This window comes from Culex quinquefasciatus, chromosome 2 (assembly GCF_015732765.1).
Source record: "Culex quinquefasciatus strain JHB chromosome 2, VPISU_Cqui_1.0_pri_paternal, whole genome shotgun sequence".
In the NCBI taxonomy this organism is placed as follows: domain Eukaryota; kingdom Metazoa; phylum Arthropoda; class Insecta; order Diptera; family Culicidae; genus Culex; species Culex quinquefasciatus.
Genome location: NC_051862.1, coordinates 196,864,965 through 196,887,388, shown reverse-complemented (window position 1 = coordinate 196,887,388; position 22,424 = coordinate 196,864,965). Strand labels below are relative to the sequence as shown.

General features: G+C 34.6%; 1 protein-coding gene across 5 annotated transcripts in view; it reads right to left on the bottom strand.

Annotated features, from left to right (window-relative positions):
* Positions 1-5,319: 5,319 nt before the first annotated feature.
* The window catches only part of LOC6036483 (NPC intracellular cholesterol transporter 1), a 78,738-nt gene continuing 61,633 nt past the window's right edge, over positions 5,320-22,424 (bottom strand). For 2 of the 5 annotated variants that reach the window (XM_038258144.1, XM_038258146.1), the window contains 4 exons: positions 18,849-21,749; positions 15,459-15,538; positions 10,857-10,908; positions 5,320-6,278 (listed from right to left, as the gene is read on the bottom strand). In XM_038258144.1, coding sequence (XP_038114072.1) covers positions 5,791-6,278; positions 10,857-10,908; positions 15,459-15,538; positions 18,849-21,749 — 3,521 coding nt within the window. In that variant the 3' untranslated portion in view covers positions 5,320-5,790. Of the gene's footprint in view, positions 6,279-10,856; positions 10,909-14,975; positions 15,539-18,848; positions 21,750-22,424 lie in introns of all 5 variants that reach the window. The other 3 variants (XM_038258147.1, XR_005277834.1, XM_038258145.1) reach the window with 3 other exon arrangements.

The window sequence follows — 22,424 nt, the reverse complement described above, 5'->3', positions numbered from 1 at the left end:
GGACACGAAAAGCTTGCATTTTCTCTTTATTCACAAACTGCAAACTTAAGCTGATGAGAGTGGTTGACTAAACGCACCCTCCCCCCCCTTTCTTCACGCACGCATACACTCAACTAAACCTCTAAAAGATTGATTACGATGACGATGACGACGCTACGGCTAGGCGATATTCTCGGGAAAAACGCGATTAGAAGTGGAAACGGTCACTTTCTGGGAAACGCTGTCTCATGGATTTGTTTTTTGGTGTTTGCAGTAGGAATGAGGCAACTTTTAGTTTTTGTTTTCTTCCAGAAAGTGTCCCTTCCCCGCACGGTGATCGCGTAGAAAAGTGTGGTGGCCACCACAGAAAGCGTTTTTTTTGTTTGTTTATGTAGGAACCAAGGGAGTAAGGCATATTTGTAGTTGTTAAGGAAGTGTGTTTCACGAGTTGTGGAAGAGAAAATTTTGCTCAGTTGAAAAGTTATTGTTTGAAAAAAAAAAATCGAAAATAAAAAAAACCTACACAATAATAATAATTTTCAGAAACCAATTGCCATTTTGCCTCTCTCTTAAAAATCATGTTAATCCTGTTCAAGTGCACATATTTCACTACAAGATTGCCAAGACCCTAGAAGTTTTAGATCACCAGAAAAGTTTATCATTACACAATCCAAAGATGTAATGAGGAAGGCTCCGAAGGACATTTGTATCTAATAATTTATCATCCTATCTTAAAAGTTTCATAAAATGCTCTAAAGTAACGATATTTAATGACAGGGTTCCCAGTTTTTAAAAGATAAGACCCTCATCGTTAAAATCAATCAAAATTCATGGTAATTAGCATTGAGGAGCTATGTAAACATCAATTAAACAAAAACAATTTGAAACAAGGTTGGCAAATCATGTCAAAGGCCAAAACATGTATATATTCCAATTTAAATTTTGGGAAACATACCCATTTTCATCTTGTTAAGCTTTTCGACGATTACGGGAGAAAATTACTCCTAAGATTAAAGTTCCCCTAACAAAACAACAAGCTTTTTGACCTAATCTCGTCACTTTTGCAGTATGCCGCTGTTCAAACAACATTTTCAGATACTGTAAAACGGGGTGACTTTGATAGGTTTGAGATTTTTCCGCAAACTGAAGAGTACAAATTTAATACCAACGGAATGGTATGGAATCATTCTGACCGTGGTAGAGAAATATTTAAAGTAGAACCAAAAAATCAAATGCATTTTCAGATTTTTTGAACAATTTTTCACCAGGAGAAGGTAACATTAGGGGAAATAAACCCATTTTAAGCCTAATAAGCGGTCGAGTTTGAATGATGCTGGATAATCTGGAGTGTTCCTTGAAATTTACTAAAACCAAGTACACCAACGAGTAGAGCTACTTTTTGTGAAGATTTCCGTTTATTTTCACTTTTACTAAAAGTTATTCTATTCCTTTTACAAGCATTTGAAAAAAATATTTCCAAGATGTATTCTAATCAAACGCGTGCATTGGGCCACACTCATTTTTCTATTTTCAGCTCAATTCTTTTTTTTTGTCTTCCAGCGCTCTTTTGGGTCTTCTTAGTGCTGCCAAAATTGATGAAATTTTAAGCGAACACTCACGAAAAGTAGCATTTATAGAGAAAATTTCCTGGCATCACTGGCTCACACCTACAGGCGCTGCTGGTAGTGTTGGTGGCTACCCTTTGCTCTTAATTTGCCTTCGCTTCTCGCTGGGTTTTCGCCAGCCTTCGATTGGAATGGGTCGTCAAAATTGAAACGTCAAAAGACTTGGCGCGTTTGTTTTTTTGATGGCGCTTGCTAGTTATTTACATGTTCGGGATTATTTTTCAAGTGAGTGATCAACTAATGTGCAAAAGAACATGTTGCCGAAAGTTGGGGGCAGTTTTGTATCGAAAGCGCCGTGAAAAAGTAAGCGAAAGTGAAATGTTGATAGGGGAGCTGGGGGTAAGACGGCCAGGCGGGGTAATACGGCCACCCCACTGTTTTAATAAGTATACTAATGAATATTACTAAAATGTTCAGCAATACTGTTCCTCATGCTAAATAATGCATATGGAGTCACCTTTGCCAGAAATATTGTTTGAAATAGTATAAAAATTGTTCAAAATAAACAAATAATTTTTGAACTTGAAACTGGATGTAATTTTCATGAATTACAACTTAGGCATTTTTGTTAACCCTCTCCCGCCCATGGTTACTCCAGAGCACCAAAACTTTGAACTCAAATATCTCGGAACTGACACAACTTTTCACGGTGCTTTAAGTTGCAGATGTTCATGTAGAATGTATACTAACATCTCCTAAAATTTCATCAAATTTGGTTAAGCACAAGCAAAGTTACAGTGTGAAATGTAAACAAAAATGGGCCAATTTTAGGAAAATAAATAAGACCTGTTTTCGAAAGCCCGTAAAAATTACCAAACACAAAATTTTATAAAACAAAAAATGTTTTGCTATCATTTGAACCTTGGACAAGAACCCCTGTGAATAACATTGTGAGTTTGGACCGGTTTTAAGTGTTTTTTAACCTTTTTGATTTGGTGCACCAGAGCACCACCTAGGCATATGAGCAACTAAATATTCAGGAGCACTTTTTTCTAAATTACAGAAAAAGCTTATTTTATCAAAACAAAAGTTTTTAAACGTTTTGACTATTCATAAACAAGACAAAACATTGTTATTAGACCGATAGTTTTATTATTTTCCTCATTTTTCATGAAAATGGTTGTTTGTGGGTTTTGAATGAGCCAATCAAAGAAACCTGAAAATGCAGAGATTTTAGAATTGTAGTTAATACTTCAGAAATATGGTCTTACAGCAAAGAATAAGTAGTTTTTAACATATTTCAAAGCGTTTTCAAACAAATGAACCAATAGATTTGAAGAAAACGAGATTTTGTGGTTTAAAAAAAAGTTGCTCATCTTCCTGATGGTGCTCTGGTGCACCACTTCAAATTCTACTTTTTTGCCCCAATTCGATGTTTGTGGGTCAAATTAAAGTATTTCCTGCATTATTGTACTAAAATTAAGCCATTTACTATTTTTACGATAAGCAAACAACTCTGGGCGTTAGAGGGTTAAATAACAATATGTTTTTCTGTCTTCAAATATTTTTTCATGTTAAATTGAAGTGTTCCCTAGATTATGTCCCTCGAAAAAGTTCAAAAAATGCGATGAACTGTTTACAAAAAATGTTTAAAAAAATAATTTATTTGGGGGCAAGACGGCCACCTCCTCCGGGGGTAAGATGGCCACCCGTAATTTGAAGATTTTATTTGATATAGGTTATATTTTTGACGGTTTTTGACTATTAAGACATATTTGAAGATAAAGGAAAAGCATTTTCAATAAATCTATCCATTTTTAATCAAAATGCTGTTAACTACCGTTTCGACAACATTCTTTACTGTAATATAGCAAAACTCATTGAATAGTATGAAATCCTATCAAACTTTTCATAAAAATCGCTAATTTAATATTGTTTGCATAATTTTGATTTACTTATTCTAATCGAAATACACAAACTATTTTTTTTGTATCAAATTGTGTTTGTTTTGTAGTAAAAATTCATAGTTTTTCATAAAATGTGGTCACAATAATATGAAATTCACTGAGCCAAAATATGAAATTTTTTAAACAGCATTTTTCTTCACATTTGAAACCTGATTTTTTTCAACCAAAATAGTTATGATGTTCAGAGAAGTCTGTTAAACCAACCATGTAGGTGTTTGGGTGGATTTAGCAAAGTTATTAAGTTAATTTACAGCATTGGCCGTCTTACCCCGCGTATTTCATATATATACGATTTCAATTATTTTTTAAAAATTGCTGAAAAGTATTGAAAATTGGTTTTTGGACCAACTAATTTATGTCATTTCTATAATGGACTAGTAAAAGAACAATATGTACGTAATTTGAGATCAAAATAATCTGTTGTGTAAATTTTATTAGACTTCTCCCTTAGGGTGGCCGTCTTAGCCCCATCTCCCCTATTGGCGACATTTATTAAGCGTTTGAGGGTTTCTCGCGTGTGTCACTGTTTGTGCCATCAAAATGACGAGAAATGGTCTTGCAAAATAGAAATTATGATCAAAAGTGCATAAAAATTGATCCTTTTTTCGCTTCTTACAATTTTTTAAAGTTTGTATGGGAGGGAGGGTGTGAGGGGGTCCAAAAATCATTTTGCGTTACGTAATAAAAGAACGCTCCGTTAGTAGGGTTTCAACCCTTCGGATAAGACTTCAAAAACTTGAATTGAGTCCAAAAAATTAAACTTAAATTGGTGATATTATCGTTTACAACTTCGTTACCTTTCTTGGCAGAAAGCATCCTACTTGACAGCTCGTTCCAAGGGGACCATAGTTGATCCATCGTAAAATGTTGTCTTCAATGTCTCTCAGGCATTATTTTTTTTAGTTTTCTCAACTTTTCGAAAAAAAATATTTTCATGGATGGACAATCATGGACACTATTTTGAGAAAATCGAAAACTTGAACTTAAACTCGAGTATTTTCTGCACCGTTTTTTTTTTTTCAAAAAATACATTTTTACAAAGAATTTAATTTTGTAAAAAAAAAGTTTATAGAAAAAGGAAACGAAAAAAATCCTTCAAAAGTTAGAGATTTTCTAATTTGTACGTACCATTTTTGTATGTACAGCTGCCGAAATGTATGGAGTCTTGTGTGGGTGAACCAATGACACAATATGGCTTCTTTGGTCACGGAAAAGGCTCCAAAAAGTTTAAGCCAAATAATAAAAAAAGCAAAAAATACAAACGCACGATATAGGCCGATTTTTTGCTCTAAAAGAGAAATTTCTGATAATTATCCAATTTGACTTAAAATTTGTATTTGAATCAGTGCAACAATTCTGAATTCTGAAAGTTTATTCTCAATTCTGAATGTTTTATCGAGATATTTCTTTTTTTTTTTTTGTGAGATACAGAATTTTCAACGCGCAGTGCAAACTGGCAATTCTGCAACGCGTTATTCTGTTTATTTTTGTATAATTCTGAAAAGGCAAAATTTGCTCAAACTCGTGAAAACCCTTCCACCAAAGTTGTTGATCGTGAAACTTATAGGAATAAAAAAGCATTCCAACGCACATACACTCACATTTCATTCGCCACCATTTTCCCCGATGGATTTTTATCTCGTCTGAACTTCATCTTTCCCCTTTCGATTCCATCGGTAAGCCAGTTTTAGTAACATTTAGATATACGATATTTTGCCCTCCTTACAAAACTAAAAACTAGCCTTTTTGTTTTTCATCTTTTTTTCATTTTCTCGGTTTGATTATTCCCTAGACAGACATGTACAGTATTTTTTTGTTTAATGTTTTTCGTTTCCTAACCAACGGCTTTCCAATTCTTGTTCAAACATAACAGCTTCCTTACCTCCACTCGGTCGCCCTCAACAACAACTGATCTAGCTTGTCTAAAGATTTTTTTTTATTTTGTTTCCTTTCCTTTCAATTATTTTTCTAACTCAACATTCTTTTCTCCTCTTCTTTTTCTTCGCTGTGTTTTTGTGTTTGAAAATGTTTTCTCATAAGATTGATTTCCGTTTCCTCCCTTTCTCCCATTTTTTACGATTATGGTTTGCTACTATTTTTGGTACAAAATAAAGAACAACAAAAACAGACTGACTCTTACCTAGTTCTACACGACTTGCCACGTTCAAAAATATATATATTTTTTTATCTTCTCTAAACTTCCCGGAAGGCGTCCAAAGTCCCGTCCCGTCCGCAAAGAACCAGCCACTCACGTCCAGGAGAACACCACACAGTCTCACTCACTCACTGTCGCCCCCTTCCGCTACTGATTTGTCGTCGAGCATCACCTGGTGGCCGCCGCCTCTCCTAGTAGATTCTACAGCTCGGCCGGACTGGGCTGCGTTCCGTCCGGCGACGTCGCCAGGTTCAGATTGCCCTGACCGCTGCTGCCCTGGCTGCCGCTGCCGCCCGTGCCGCAAAAGAGACTCCTCGGCAGCTGGTTCTGGATGCGCTTCCGAATGGACGAAGGCTCGCGTGTTTTGCTGTTGATGGGACTGTTCTGGCCGCTGCAGCTCGTGCTGGTGCTGCAGTTGTCGGTACTGGTTGTGGTCGTGGTCGTTGTGGTTGTGGTGGCTGCTCCCCGGTTGCGGCTGGAAGTTTTGGCCAGCGCCGTCCGCGTCGCCGTGGTCGTCGTTCGCATCTTCGTCATCATCATCGTTCTCAATCTCATGGTAGGTGTTGGGGGAGGTGACGTCGTCGCTGGAACGTCTTCTGCGATGCATCACGCCTGAGGTGAGGTATTTTTTCGAATTGTTTAAAGGTTTTTTTTAAGTGCGGAAAAAGAGAAGAAAATTGCGTTAGTTAAATCAGCACTTTAATAAAAATCATCGTTGTTGAGGGTCTACAGCAGTATCACAGTGCTTTTTTCCCATTTACCAAAGTTTTGAAGATTTATTAGGATACAAATAAAGCAGCGAAAGAGTCATTTACAAAGCATTTCTTCAATTCTAATCGGCCGAAAACGTGTGCGATTCGGTGCTGTCACCCTTGTGAATCTAGAGGTTTAGTTATGCTAAATGGAATCCTAGTTGAAGAATACGAAAGTTACCCTCGTTTGATGTTTCCTAAACACTTATCATGGTTTATTTACCGTCAACTGGGCGAATTGGGACAGCAGTTTTAATCATGTTAGAGCACAATATTTTGATTTTTATGGTTGGTTTCGGATAGAACAGACTTAGACCAACAAAATGTGTACATCCATTTCCAAATTAAAAAACTTTAAGTGCTCTAAACACTGCTGTCCCTATTCAGACTGTAGTCCCGATTCACACCAAATGACGGTACTTAAAATTATTCTTTTATTGGAAAAAAAAAATCAAGAATCATTTTTCTGAACCATGCAAAAATATTTGAAAACGAGCAATTTTCATTTTTTGATTGAAAGAAGACATTTTGCATCATTGGTTCAAGGTTGATTTAAAATTATTTTTAAAACGATTTAAAAAAATCTTGTTGAAGAAGAATTGTCAACACTGCAAATGAGTTTTGACCAATTGGGTCCTAAAATTAAGCTTAATTTTGTGATATTATTGATCACAACGATAAAGCTTATTTTCTGAGTACAATGACCCTTTGAACGACTTCAAGGGATTTGAAATGGATTTTAAATTCAATTTTGAAAAATTAACATCGTGGCCCTTCTTGACAGAACAGGTTCTACTTGACAGTTCGTTCCAAGGGGACTATAGATGATCTATCGAATAATGTTGTCTTGTGTTTTTTTTTTTTGCATTAAATTGAAAAAGAGTAAAAAGTTTTTACCGTTGTACATAGGGCACATAGGGCTTTAGTACCCAATTGTGCCCTAGCTTAAAAAAATGCTTTTTTGTTGTCATCTAAAACATATCCAAAAATGATATTTTGGCGCAGTTGATATTTTTGTGTGTGAGAAGTCCAATTAACAAATGGGTAATTTATTTAAGAGTGTAACTATATTATGCTGAAAGATTCTAATTAATACCTACAACATTGTTGAAGGTTCAAAATCCGTTCTCAAGATCGGACTAACGCGAAAAAAAAATATTTTTTTTCGTCGATGTTTCGATATTTTGAAAATTAATGATTTCCACAAGATATCTTGAACTAAGTACTGGTTGTTTTTAATTAATATTTTTTTGGATTTTGAAAATTCTTGACATTTTTTTTTTGAAAGTTTGGATTTTTTTACTTTTTTTAATTTTAAAATTTTGTTAGATTTTTTAAAAATTTTAATTTTTTTGTTATTTTTAGAAATTTATTTGGAAATTTAAAAAATTCAAAATCTTTTAAGATTTTAAAATTTAAGAAATTTTTTAAGATTAATAGATTTTTAAATTTTTTTTGAATTTTTAGAATTTTAAGAACATTTGAGAATTTTTCATTTTTTTGAATTTTAAAATTTTATTTAATTAAACGTTTAAGAATCTAGATTTTTATTTAATTTTTAAAAATATGAGAATTTAACATTTTTTTAAAAATATTCTGAATTTATAGAATTTTTAAAATCATCGGAATTTTTAAAATTTTAGAATTTATAATATTTTTAGAGTTTTTCAAATTTTTAGAATTTGTATTTTACAATTTTCTGAATTTTTAGGTTTTTTATGAGTTTTTAATGATTTTTTAGCTTTTTTTTTAGAATTTTAGGGTTTTTTTATTTTTTTTTCGATTTTTTGGATTTTTTTTAATTTTAAATTTTTTAAATTTTTTTAAATTTTTTTGAATTTTTGAATTTTTAATTTTTTTTTTAAATTAGAATTTTTAGAATTTTAAAATTTTTTAGAATTTTTAGAATTTTTAGAATTTTTAGAATTTTTAGAATTTTTAGAATTTTTAGAATTTTTAGAATTTTTAGAATTTTTAGAATTTTTAGAATTTTGTTAATTTTGTTTATTTTGTTAATTTTTAGAATTTTTTTTTAATTTATAGAATTTTTGGAAATTTTAGAATTTTTAGAACATATAGAATTGAGAATTGAAATCTTTAAGAATTTTTAGAATTTTTAAAAATTTTCGAATAAATGTTAGGAATTTTTAGAATTCGTAGAGTTTTTAGAATTTCTAGATTTTTTAAAAATTTTCGAACTTTTCGAATTTTGAGAATTTTTAGAATTTTGAGAATTTTTAGAATTTTGAGAATTTTAAAAATTTTGAAATTTTGAAATTTTTTGAAATTTTTAAAAATTTCAGAATTTTTAAAATTTTTTATAATTTTTACAATTTTTTGCATTTTTTGAATTTTGAAATATTTGAGAATTTTAAGAACTAATTTTTAGAGTTTTTAGAATTTTTAGAATTCTTAGATGTTCGAGAATTTTTAGAATTTTTAAAAGTTTTGAGAATTTTATAAAATTTTTAGCATTTTTAAAAATTTTAATTTTTGAAATTTTTGGAATTTTTAGAATTTTTAGCATTTTATGAATTATATTTTTTTAATTTTTAGAATTTTAAGAATTTCTAGAATTTCTAGAATTTCTAGAATTTCTAGAATTTTTAGAATTTTTAGAATTTTGAGAATTTTTAAAATTTTAGAATTTTTAAAATTTTTAAAATTTTTAAAATTTTTAAAATTTTTAAAATTTTTAAAATTTTTAAAATTTTTAAAATTTTTAAAATTTTAGAATTTTTAAAATTTTGAAAATTTTTTAAATTTTAGAAATCTTCAAAAATTTTATCATTTTTAGATTTTTTTTAATTTTAATTTATTTTAAAAATTTTAGAATTTTCAAAAATTTTCAAAATTAATTTTTTCAAATTTTAATTTTTTTTTCAATTTTTAGAATTTTTTTATTTTAATTTTCTGAATTTATCATTTTTTTATTTTTTTTACATTTTTGATTTGTATTTTTTAAGTTTATGGAGTTTTTAGTTAGTTTGGATTTTTTAGAATTTTTGAAAATTTAGAATGCTAAAAAATAATCCCATTGGTGGCCAGTACCTTAAAATCTGTTATTTTAAAAAATATCTTTTTACGGATTCTTTTCTGTACAGAAAGTTAAAAAGACAACCGAAAAACTAACTGTACAAAAAAGCAGGAAATTAGTTAGAAAGTTACAATTTAAAACCTACAATTCTATAATCTAATCTAATCAAACCCTAGCTTAGCCAATCTTTCGAAGGGTTCTTGGAGAAAACCTTAGGTTAGATTGCGCCTAAAATTCTTCATGAAATTTATCAACAATTCTTGTGTGCCATTGCATTAAAATGCATTGAAACAACACAGACGTAAAAATGGCCAGACCTACTGCGTAAATTTTAACGCAGAAATGATTCGTTGAAGTGGGTTGAGTTTGAGCACGGAAAAGAGCACGGAGTGTTCGTAAAACAACACAATTCTGAATGTACAGGGGAGGAAGGAGCGTGGGGACACACCACCATACGCTCCGAGTTTTGGTCTACAAAAATCAGTTTCTCATGTGTTCAGCAATTATCACTAAAATCTCTCTGTTGAATAAAAGGAGGCCTGATGCGGCCATCAAAAATGAACTTTTGTTGTGTGAAAATGTCAACGAATTGAGTAGAAATAACCATATTAACCTTAAATGCTATAAAGAGCCATTAAAAAAAACGTCTTTATTGACAATATGACAATATTGACAATATCCAAATATGAGGATTTTTTGAAAATCTGAAAATATTTTTAATTTTATAGTATGACAGTTTTGTTCTGTATTTTTTATGTACATTGTGCAATTAAATAGAAATTAAATTTAGTTAGTGTTCAGGAACGAAAATATATACAAATGTAAATAGTCAGCAACAGAAAATAGTGTGTACAGAATAGCCTTTTCTATCCTATTTTGTTCACCTACAGCCGCATTCTACTTGTACCAGTGAGTGGTGGTTTAGTTAAATTTTGTTTGAAAAAAATCCAATTTTGCTTTTCTCACCTTCAGTAGATGCGTTTCGACGTTGTTGCTATTTTCATCCCTCATTTTTTTCTCTCTTGCAAGTCTCAAGTGTTACGCGTTTCACGCACGATTAATCACATTTCGTTTCATTTTTTTTATTGCTTCTCTATTTTAGGCAGTTTGGCTTCTATCATCTATATTTTTGGTTTTATCTGCTTTGTTGTTGTTTGTTATACTGGACAACAAATAAACATACACATGGACGGGGGGAGGAGCTATCTTCTTGGAAGAATTACGTGTATTTGGGTGTGCCAATTGATTTGTCTGTGGGGTTGTGGGGGGATAATTTTTCACTTCCTCGAGGTAGCCGATTCCGGTTGTGTGTGTACAAGTGCATTCTGACACTTAACACACGCACACACCTACAACTTGACAGACACGCACACGCACATAGAATTGTATATACTTATTAACCATGGATATCGGCTTCAACGTGATCAAACACAAAGATTCTTTCATCCCAGCGCTGCAATTGAGAGAAAGAAAAAAAAAGAACACACGGCGATTTGCCAAAATACAAAAATCAAATGCAACACGGTGTCGTGGTCGTGCTGCTGCTGCTGGTTTCTATGTTTTGTGATTTGGGTGCACTTCTAGAGCAGTGCTAGGTTTTGAGAAGGTGCGCTCAAATTTTGACTCTATTCACAGAAAGTTTGTTTGGTTTATTTGGTTTTGTTTTTGGTGAAAAGAATTGAAGAATGCTTTGTTAATGACCGAAGGGTTTTTGGCTGTGTCCCGCTACCGGCGTGTCGTACTAGATTGCACTCTATTACTACATTGTTATTTAAAAAAGTAAGAAGAATTGAAGCTTACCTAAAGAAAATATGCCGTATAAATGTCGAAGAAAAACGAAAACAAACTAAAGCAACAATGTTAAGTTATAACTAGCAGAAATATGTATAGTGTACTAAAATAACTCTAGTACTGCAATTCTCTCAACTTTTAAGAAATCATTGCTGATAAATTAAGAGATCTAGTACTACGATTTTAGTAATGCCACGAACCTAAAATGACGAACCAGCTTAGACAGTGCTTAATAAAAGTAGTACTAGTGATTCTACAATCCCGTTCAATTTTCATGAAACTTTTTTTTTAAGAGTTGTTCTACGATTAGCTATTTCTATATAACTTTGTTTAGAAGGTCATACATAGGCTTAATGATTTTTCACGCTCAAAAATTGCTAATTTCACATGGACCCTAATTTCAAAACACCAAATTTCACGGAAATTTCACACATCGCGAAAAAGGTTAAAATGGCCCTAAAAATCATATGTTAAAATTCCAGAAACTACTTTTATACTTCATTATATATTATTTTTGAATAAGCTGATTAAAATTCTTCACTAAATTTAAACGGGACACAAGGTTTATGGATGGGCTCTAAATATTCTCATTTTAATAATCAATATTGTATTTTATTGTATTTTATATCAGAGCAAGATTTAACAATCTTCCAGTCAAAATGCTAAAAATAACATGAAATTTCTGTGACATTTTGCCCAGAATTTTTTTTTGAGGATTTCATGTCACTTTTCAAAAACTAAAATAAAAAACCAAAAATAATTCGATGTAAATCGAAATTTCGTAAAATTTCATACTTTTATTCCAAATCAGAACAAAATAAACAAAAAAAAAGGTTTCACCAAACCATTCACCAAAATAATCAAATATCGTCAAAATTAAACAGGACTCATCTGAAATGTTCTTGAAAGGTGGTTAAAACATCAAAAATACTAAATATTCATTTAGTCTTTTAATTGGTTTCCAAAATTAAATCAATTCAATTAAAAAAATCTGTGCGATCTTTCAAAAAACTTATTACAAAATACATGTTTAGTCAATTTCAACAAGTTTTGGTTGAAAAAGCCAAAATTTGTTAAAAAAAAACGTTTGGATGTAAGAATAACTGCAATCAAATTATTGATGATAACTTGATGATCCTTGAGATAACTTGATGATTCCGAAAATATATTTTTTATTTTGGCTGATACTTGTTAACATCATTCACATAGCATTCACTTCTCATTAAAAGTTGTAACAATTTTATGTTAATGTATGTATGTTTTGCTAACAATTCTTCAAATGGCATTTCAATTGAAAATTTATAAAATTTACTCAAAAAGTCTTCATGGATGAAATATTAGTTTGTTGTTATTTCTAGGCAATGATTTGAAAAAAAAAAAGAAAATTGGTAAATTTCACGGAATTTTTCAGATTTCACGAATTTCACGCTTCACGCTTCATTTTGAAAGTTTAATCACATACGTTATTTTAAAATTTCCTGGAGAAAAGATTTCTTTAAAAAAGGTACTTAATCTTAACGCTTAAACCCTGAGTTTATTTTAACTATTTTGATTGTTTTTCTTAATTTTTGTGTTTTTTATTTCAATTATAAAACAAAAACCTGAAAATAATGCGGTACTAGATCAACCACAATATATACTCAATAAAAAAAAAACGATTTAATAGCCATCTAACGTCATGCTTCGAAATCCGGACACTTAGTAGCATATCATTTTTGTTATAGCTGGCAAAAAATCATGTAATAAGTTGTAAATGTAGAAATATCATCAGAATGTAGTATAAACAGTCAGTTTCAAGAAAATGCATGCAAACTATGTCTTTTCAAACCATTTTTCATCAGAATTTTAAAATTAAAGTGACTTGTTGTGCTTCGATTCCCGGACACTGATAAAAGCTGATTCGAAATCCGGACACTTTTGCTTCGAATTCCGGACACTCGATTTTAGTTATGAATCGCACAAATTTGGACTGAAATGTTAGTGAATGGCATTCTTTAGATATCAAATAAGCTGTTAACATCAAAACAATCGATAGTTTATATAAAAATTTGCTAGAATTTAAGGAAATCGAAACCATAAATTTCTGCTTTGCCTTCCCGGTGCTTCGAACGCCTATGAAATATTTCAAGTGAAATGTTTCGCATTTTTGGTAAAATTATTATTTTATTGTATTTAATTGTTTTGGCATTGACTACAGCGTTTAAACAAACTTTAAATGAAAGTTGATGTTGAAATTCATCAAATAACACAGTTTTGACATTCATAATACGAACTTATATCCAAATAATTAATAAAACAAGATGAAGTGTCCGGGTTTCGAAGCGTCCGGGAATTCGAATCATGACGTTAAACATCTTATTGATTGAGATTTTTAACATTTTTCATATCGAAATTAATATTAGAATTTTGTCTTTAAAAGCAGTAAATTTGTTGAAATGCCCCTTAAATTTTGCACTCAGATGATGTTTTATCCAAATATTTGCTTTGGCACTAAAATTTCTTTAACAAAGTTAACTAAATTGTAGCTTCTTTTAATTTGAACTCTAAATATTCAGGATTTTTTTAAGTTAAATGTTCCAAAATGCATGCTCGATTTATGACAAAACCAGTAAATCAATATTAGTATTTTATAATCAAGTACTATACAACAAAAACACTAACATTGGTTCGGTACTAGATCAACTAACAATATTTATTTTTCAGTTTTGAAATCAGTTTGATTGATTTTTTTATAAGGCCGGCCGACATAAACTTTGAAAAATATTTGCAACGGCCTAATTTATCATAAACACATTTGTTGGAAGCATCCTTCAAATTCGCAGTTCAAATTTATTATTATTTATTACAAAACAACAATTAAAAATAAACAATTAAATTTGTGGTACTTGATTAAAAAATTTCTTTCATGGTTAAATCAGAATATTTATATATTTTTTAAAAATTGAATAAAGTTCAAAAATAGATTTCAAAATTATTATAAGACACAAAGGAAAACATTATTTTGGTTACACAATTTACACGTTTACTCGATGTTTTGCGAAACACTAATAACTAGGTAATCAGTGCAGTACTAGACCAACTAAAATATTATAAAATTTTAAATATATTTTAATAAATTTAAAATTGATATTATGGCTTGATCTCAAACGAAAAAAAAACATAAAAGGGTGAATTAGTGTTGTACTAAATGGATAAAAACGATTTGACAAACAAATATTTTGTATTTTAAAATCTGATCTATTTAAAAAAGATGTTAGGACTTATTCTTCAACGCAGAAAAAAAGGTGTAGGAAAATGTCAAACTTGTCAAGAAATAAAAAAATATGTTTGCTCCAAATTTTTACATGTATTGTCATATTTTTTCAAATATATTAGAATCTGTTTACGAGTTTACGAGTAGAATTTTTGAACCTCTTAGCTTTCAAAAAAAATATTAGAAAAAAGTTTCATGAAAATTGGAGGGGAATAGATGAAGCATCTAATATTTGAAAAATTTAAAGAAAAAAAAAAACAAACAAATTGATTCAACGCAGTATATTTGATGGATTAAAAAATGAAGTACTAGATTCAGCTAGTTATAACTTACACCTGGTGTAGAAAAACGCACGCTAGAATGACAATGAGCACCATGACACCATTTGAAAACAATCCCAACATTATGCATGCAAATGTCACGCGTTTGTTAGTTGTTCCACAATGAATTAAAAGCAAAAGTAATGTTCTACAAACCACTAATCTAGTACTAAGCTACTATTCAAACAAAACAAAGCGGCAAGCGTTTCAAAGCTTCAACGTCGCCCCGAGGCAGTAGTCCGGGTTGGAGTAGAACGTGGAGCTGGTGCTGGCCGGATCGTAGTCCTGCTTAACCCTTCGCCACCCGCTGATCCACCGCCAGAAGCTCCTTCGCTCCCTTCCAACATTCCGCCCCCTTCTACTACCACCCTTAACTGGTAGCACCGCCTCGGGCGACGACGTTTCGATGGGAACCATGCCAAAGTAGTAGCGGCGCTGCTGCTGGTCAAACCCTCGCCCACTAGCGACCACAAACGAAGCCGACCGGGTGCAACCCAGAACCGTGCTAGTACTAGAGTTATTATTGCTGGTGGTGGTGGTGCGAGTGCGGCGCGTGAATCTAGTACAACAGTCACGACAGCAACAAGAGCTACAGCGAATGATCGCGGTTGGTGGTGGTGGTGGTTTGGGTTTGCTTACGGTTGACAGTGACGTCTCCTGGGTGTCCTGCATCACCTGCCGCCGGTAGTTGGCCAGCTTCACCTTGTTGATGGGGGCACCTGTGGCGTTGTTGATTTGATGGTGGTGGGGGGCGCAAATGGTTTTGGATAGTTTACGCGATGGGGTCCGACGGTTGAGGTTAGGATATTTGTGATTTTTTTTTTCAATTTCGCGATGCCAAAAAGAGAAGGATAAAAAGACAATGGAGAGAACGTAATTTAGAATCCAAGAGTTTAGAACACACAAAACGCACAGTTTTTTGGAAACCACAAGTTGTAACAATCGAAATAAAAACAAATGAAAATGAAACAAAAGCTTAATTGTTGCCGTGTAGTACTAGAATGTTACGTCACAGATCATGCAGGTCAGACATTGTTGTCGAGTATCAAAATTATTAGAATTTTTAGTTAAGTCAGATCACATCAATGCATTGTTTAAATCTTGCTAAACAGCCTTGTTATGGCAAAGTGAGGTATAAACAGATTAAACGAATTAACAAATTACTTTGTAAAATAAGTTGGAAAAATTTAGTTTTAAAAATTCCTGTAAAATAACTTTCTATAAACGGTAAATTTTTGACAAACATTTCTGGAGTTTTTTTTTTAAAGAGTCCAATAAACCAAAAAAAACCCCAGATTTATTTTAAAATTAACTTTGAAAAATATTTACATCGGCCTAAAATTTTAAAATATTCAATGTTTGCGTAGAAAATTTCTCCACCAATTCTGCATTTTTCAAGGAATGTGTTTTATTTCGAGATATCACAAGAAAAAAATTAAGATAAAATGCTTAACTTTAGCCCAAATTTTGAAAATGATGAAAATAAATGTTTTGGCCTTTCAAATAGTTACTCTTGATTACAATATTTCAAAATTATGTTTAAAGAAAAGAGCAAAAAAAAAGCATAAAAATTGAAATTACGAGCCATGGTTTCAACATTTTAATGAAAAAAGTGTTTAAAAATGCATTATACACCTGTGCAGTTGTTTTGCCATCATTAGTTTCCAAAATATCTAAATATTGACGAAAATTTTATTTTTTGCGAAATATAAAATTTTTGAGGTGCTGTAGGGTAGAGTAGTCATCAATGAGACACGGGGAACAATGATAAAATGGCTCTAACAAGTCGTAGTTTCAACCAATCAGGCTCATATTTGGGGGAAAGGTGTGTCTACTGGATACACGTCTGCCATAATAGTGGCTTTGGTTATGGACGCTCCCTTGAAAAGTTATTCATAAATGTTTGATTCTGGGGTGTAAAAGTAAATTATGGACAAAAATTACTTTTTCGCTCGTAGGCTGCTATTAACACCAAAACTAATATTTCTTCAAATTTCTTTCGACGTTCCATAGGGATTGAGTTGGGCTACAATGTCCTTTCATTAGGTTTGGCCAAAATTTAGAATATACCCAGTATCCAGGACTGTCACATTGTTCCCCACTCATTTCAGATCATGGGTCACAATGAGACACTATGATTTTTCTTCATTAAACTTTTCAAAATCTATGGAAATCTTTCAAAACATGAATTAAAAGTGATTTTTGGCATATTTATAGAGTTTTAACTTCAATTAACAAAAATATAAAATTATTTGGTATAAATATACGAATTTTACAAAATTTAAATACTTTTTAGTATAACTTTTGTTAATTAAAGTTTCATGTTGGCAAAATTGCTCTAAAATGTTCAAGGCAAGTTACCTGTAATGGAACAATACAAAAACATGATGTGTTACTAGAAAAATCTTGATTTTCGTAGTGTGTCTCATTGTTCCCCAGCTGTCTCATTGTTCCTGCCAAGTGCGTCTACAATGAGACAGTTGAATAACTCTGGCTGTAGATGTCGGATCGATCTCATATTTTGGTCAATGTTAGAACACATTAAAAGAAAGAAAATGCAACAAAAAGCTCATTAAAACATGCTGATGAAAAAATGGAAAAATCGTTGAAAGTTGAAAACCAAAAGTGTCTCATTGATGACTACCCTACCCTACATAGGAATTTCATAAAAATTTAAAACATTTTTAAACAAGCCCAAACATGCTAAATATGATTATCAGTGCATAAAAGACTTCTATTTTCATGGAAATTTTGAAGTTTTTTGGAAAAATATTGTGTTGCCCCTTGATTTACCAGATCAAATTTGAAGGGGGTGGCGACATAACTTTTTAAAAATACTTGCAACGGCCTAAGGTTCAAAGAACAATTGCTCAATAAAATTTAACAAAGCTGTGTAATTTTATCGAAAATACTCTAATTTTCATAATTTGCAATATGGGTATCAAACGAAGCGAAATTTTGCAGGCATTTTTGCTTTACGAGTTTTTTTATGATTTTTTTTTACAAAATATCGTATTTTTTCGAAAGTATAAATTTTTTCATAATTTGCAATAAGGGCATCGAACGAAGCGAAATTTAGTATGCATTTATGCTTTATTAGATTTGCATGTTAAAATACAAAATTTTCCCTAAATTTTGTATTTTTTTTTAATATACTAAAATTTTAATAATTTGCAATATGGGTATCGAACGAAGCGAAATTTTGCATGCGTTTTTATTTTACGAGAGCTTTTTTAAATAAAATACTATTTTTTACAAAATACCGCATTTTGCTCGAATATACTCAAGTTTGAACAACTTGCAATAAGAGTATCAAACGAAGCAAAATTTGGCAGGCTAAAATATAAAAATTTTCATAGATATCCGTATTTTTTTTCGAAAATTTTCGATTTTTCATTGTTTTGAAAAATTAGTAGTAGTATCGAAAAAACGATCATTCGCTAAAAAAAGGTATTTAACACGTAAAACTCTTATGTAAAGAAATACACCAGTTTTCGCGTCAATTGATCAAAATAAATTTCATCAACAGCTTTATTAATCTTGAGAGGATTTTGTATGAATAAGGTAGTTTTGAATGAGTTATCGATGTTTGGCGCCTATAAAATTATCCTAATTTGGTTACGATTACGACATAATATTATTATCGTTATCGAATCACAATAAGGTTATCGCTAACAACACTTTGAAGTATTGAGTGACGATATTGTTGGATATTGTTAAACTGAAAATTACTCTTAGAAAATCAGCTGGAAAGAAATAAATCGACTTAATCGTACGGTATTACACTGTGTTGCTGATTTATTTAAATAAACAAATTAAAAAACGAACACAACACAATAACACAAATTCAAAACTATTCAAAGCATGCAAAAAAAAAAAAAACAAACAACTAAATCGTTACGGTTAGTGGTTCCGGATGATGAGATCTAGCATGAGTAGCAGCGCTGAACAAGCGCACCAATCTCGCGCAAGTTGACATTTATATCGACACATTTGTCAAGTATTTTTTCACTCTCGAAGCTGACTTACCGATATAGCTGAGCAGCACCGGCAGGAACACGAGACCGTGCGCGGCACCGAACAGCACGATGCCGAGGTACATCCTAAAGTAAAACACCTGGAAGATCTGGCTGTGGGCGAAGCCCAGCACGAGGATGCCTCCAAACTTGGTGAGCGTGATGCCGGAGAAGACGGAGCTGCCCATCTTGGTGAGGGCGTCCGCGGCTCGCTTTTCGCGCGTTTCCTCCAACGACACGGAGAAGCTGTGCACGAGATGCGAGCAGAACTCGACGCTGATGCCGACGGCCATCACGAGATTTACGAGGGAGACCGCGTTCAGCGAGATGCTCCAGTGGTACATGAGGCCACCGATGTTGATGACGATCATGGTGATGGTGATGACGACGACGAGCGACGAGTGGATGTCGAAGCCCATCAGGAGGAACGTTACGACGAAGATGGAGAGCACGGAGATGCCCATGCTCTTGAGCGTGTCCGGCCACATGGTGAGGTACTGCTCGTAGAACACGTAGAATACGGAGTACGGGAACACCTCGATCTGTTGGATTTCCGCTTCGGGACGGCCGTCCAGCCGGAGTTTGGCGTGGATCGTGCTGGTGATGTTGGTGCTGATTTTTCGGGCGGAACGGAGCGCTTCGTAGTAGTCGGATGAGGTCTTGAGAATCGTGTGGTAGCCCATGAAGTAGGAGGCTTGCACGTCGCTGAAGATAGCGTTGGATTTGTCTTGCAGGATGTTGACGCCGGTGGCGTACGCGGCGTGACCGGCCTTGGCGCACTGATCGTCCGGGTTGTCCTGCAGGAAGAACGAAACGTAGCGCCGGAAGTCGGTTTGGTTGGGTCGGTTGAGATCGGTTAGGTTCATCTGGCAGGACTTGCACGAGGCTGTCGTGTGGGGACAGAAGCTGCCGTCGGTGCGCTTCTTGCAGCAGGTTGGCGCTCCTGACCAGTCAATGTAGTCATCCAGCCAGGAGGAGGCGGGGCGTGCGATGTACGTTTCCTCCGGTCGTCGACTTGCGATGTAGATTTGGGTTGACAGACTGTCCAGGTTGCAGTTTTGACCTCCGCAGATTAGATTCTGATCGTACGCGTGCGAGTAGTTGAGGCCATTCTTCACGACAAAGTACATCGGTGGGCCGATGCTGAGATATTGGCCGAGGTAGCGGAAGTACTTCAGAACGAAGCTGTCCTCGGGCATCGAGAGTTCCTGATCCAGGCCAATGTCGATGTGGGGCGCGACGGAAATGCTGCAGCACAGCCAGCCGAAGAAGATGACCATCACGCCGACGCGAACCGGCTTCTGCATGATGAAAGGCACGTAGATGCTCTTGAAGAACTTGTACAGCAGTCCTTCCTTGTTGGCTCCGGTGGGCATGTCTTTTTTCGATCCTCGCAGGAAGAACAGGACATCGAGCCGGTTGTCCGCCTGGCGAGCCGTGTCCAGCGCTAGTAAACTTACGAAGCAGGTGATTTGCAGGAAAAAGTCAATCAGCAGAGCCATTCCGGCGTACAGAGCAAAGGCACGTACGGCAGGCATGTCGGAAAGACCGCCCAGGAAGAAGCAACAGCTTTCGCTGACCGCCGTCAGCAGGATCGATGGTCCAACGCGACCGAGAATGCGTCCGATGTGTTCCGCGTGCGTCTCCGTTGGCTTCTTAGTGTCCCTCTGGTGCGTTTGTACCAGAATGAAGATGTTGTCAACTCCGACGGCGAGCACAAGGAACGGAATAACCTCAACGATGATCAACGTCGCCGGGATTCCAATGTACCCGAATATTCCGACCGAAGCCACCACGGAAGCCAGCACGATCACGACACCGCCCAAGCCCAAAGTGATCTTGGAATCGATCAACGCTCGGCTCCACTGGTTGACGTGGCCCAGCGAGATCGCAATGTACGCAAACATGATGATGTACGAAACGAGGATCGTCGAAACCTCCGACTGCGATTCCCGCTGCAATTCGTCCTCGATCGATCGCTCCGACGTGAACGCGATACTCATGTTCGCCTTGGTCCAGTTCTTCATGAACGCAACGTAGCTCTCCTCCCAGCGGAGAGCTCCCTCGAGCTTACTCTTGTCGTGGTAGTTCTTCACCAGGAATGTCAATATCACAGCCGTAGCTTGCTCGTACTTGGGCTTGTCTAGCGCCGACTTCGTCACCGGAATTCCACCCAGCGCAATCGCAGGCTCGATCGGCCCACCGTACGGCGCCAGACAGTCAGGATTAAAAGGATTTCCAAAGCACTTGACCAAGTTGTCCAAATAGTTCGTCTGGAATCCCAGCGGATCGTCGTCCTCCGAGTCAAAGTTATCAATATCGTCCTGGAAATATCCCCACAGCGATTGCACCACGCAATTCTCCGGCTCAACCGTCGCCTCGTCCGTACTCAACGGCGCGTAGCAAATGTCCTTCAACCCAACCGTCCTGTTCCCCCCAATCTTAACCTCAATGGCCTTGATCGCCTCCTGCAGCTCAAACACGTCCAGCAAAAACTGCTTGTTGAACACCGGCCCAAACTCGATCACCCCGTTCGAGGTGTTGTGGACCACGTTCGACAAGTTCTCCGCCCGGATGATCATCTGCTCGATCCGGTAGAACGGCTCAAAGTGCGCGTCAAAGTACTCCCGCTCGATGCGGGATCGCGAGTTGGGCGAAGCCCACAGCTCAACCGGATTCGTCGTGACGTGCAGGAAAGTGATGCCGAAGCCCATCGTCACGATGAAGATCATACCGAGCAGGAGGACGATCCAGGGATGGCTCGCGCAGGTCGTTCCCCACGTGGTGAAGAACTTTTCGAGGGCGGTTTCCGTTTTGGCTCCGAGACGCTCAAAGTAGCCGGATTCGGCGTCGTCATCGCCGTGGATTGCCGAAGGGTGCGGTCGGAGTTCCTGCTCGCCGTCCCAGGTGGCGCCTGAAAGGGTGGAAAATTGGATTAAAAAAATTGATTTTTGACAGGTTATACAAGAAACCTGGAAGAGATTCAATAATAAATTCATAAGGACAGGACAACATGGTAAAAGTAGGACAGAAGCAACAAATTAGGAACAGTTTTGCGCTACGGGACGTGGAAGTGGTACAAAAGCTAACAGATATAATACTTCTTTATTTATAAAAGCTTATAAAATTGAAGTGCACTTTCCATTCTTCATGCGAAGAAGATTTATGTTAGTTCGATGATTTTAATCTACGGTGATGATGATAACAGATGGAAATGATGATTTTTTTTTTGCTGTTTGAGACTTAACTAAGATTCAAGCTGTAACGCATTCACATATCGGAATTGTGCAGTATGTTTATTTCTACAAAAAGAAATACTTGGACGCTATTTTTGTTCAGAGAAGCTTGTTTAAAACTAATTACACATAGTTATTTTTTTTTGTTCACAATTTTTATTCATACTAATAGTTTCGAGTTATATGTTTTGAAGTTTTGTTGTAAAAACTTGTTACAACTCTCTGTAATCATCAATTGTAACATTTGCCTAAGACACCAACACTTTCAAATTGGTAAACAATGTCAAAATGTGAGTTCAATGTATGGTTTGAAATGTCAACTTAATTAAAAATCAGTATATAAAGATAGAAAT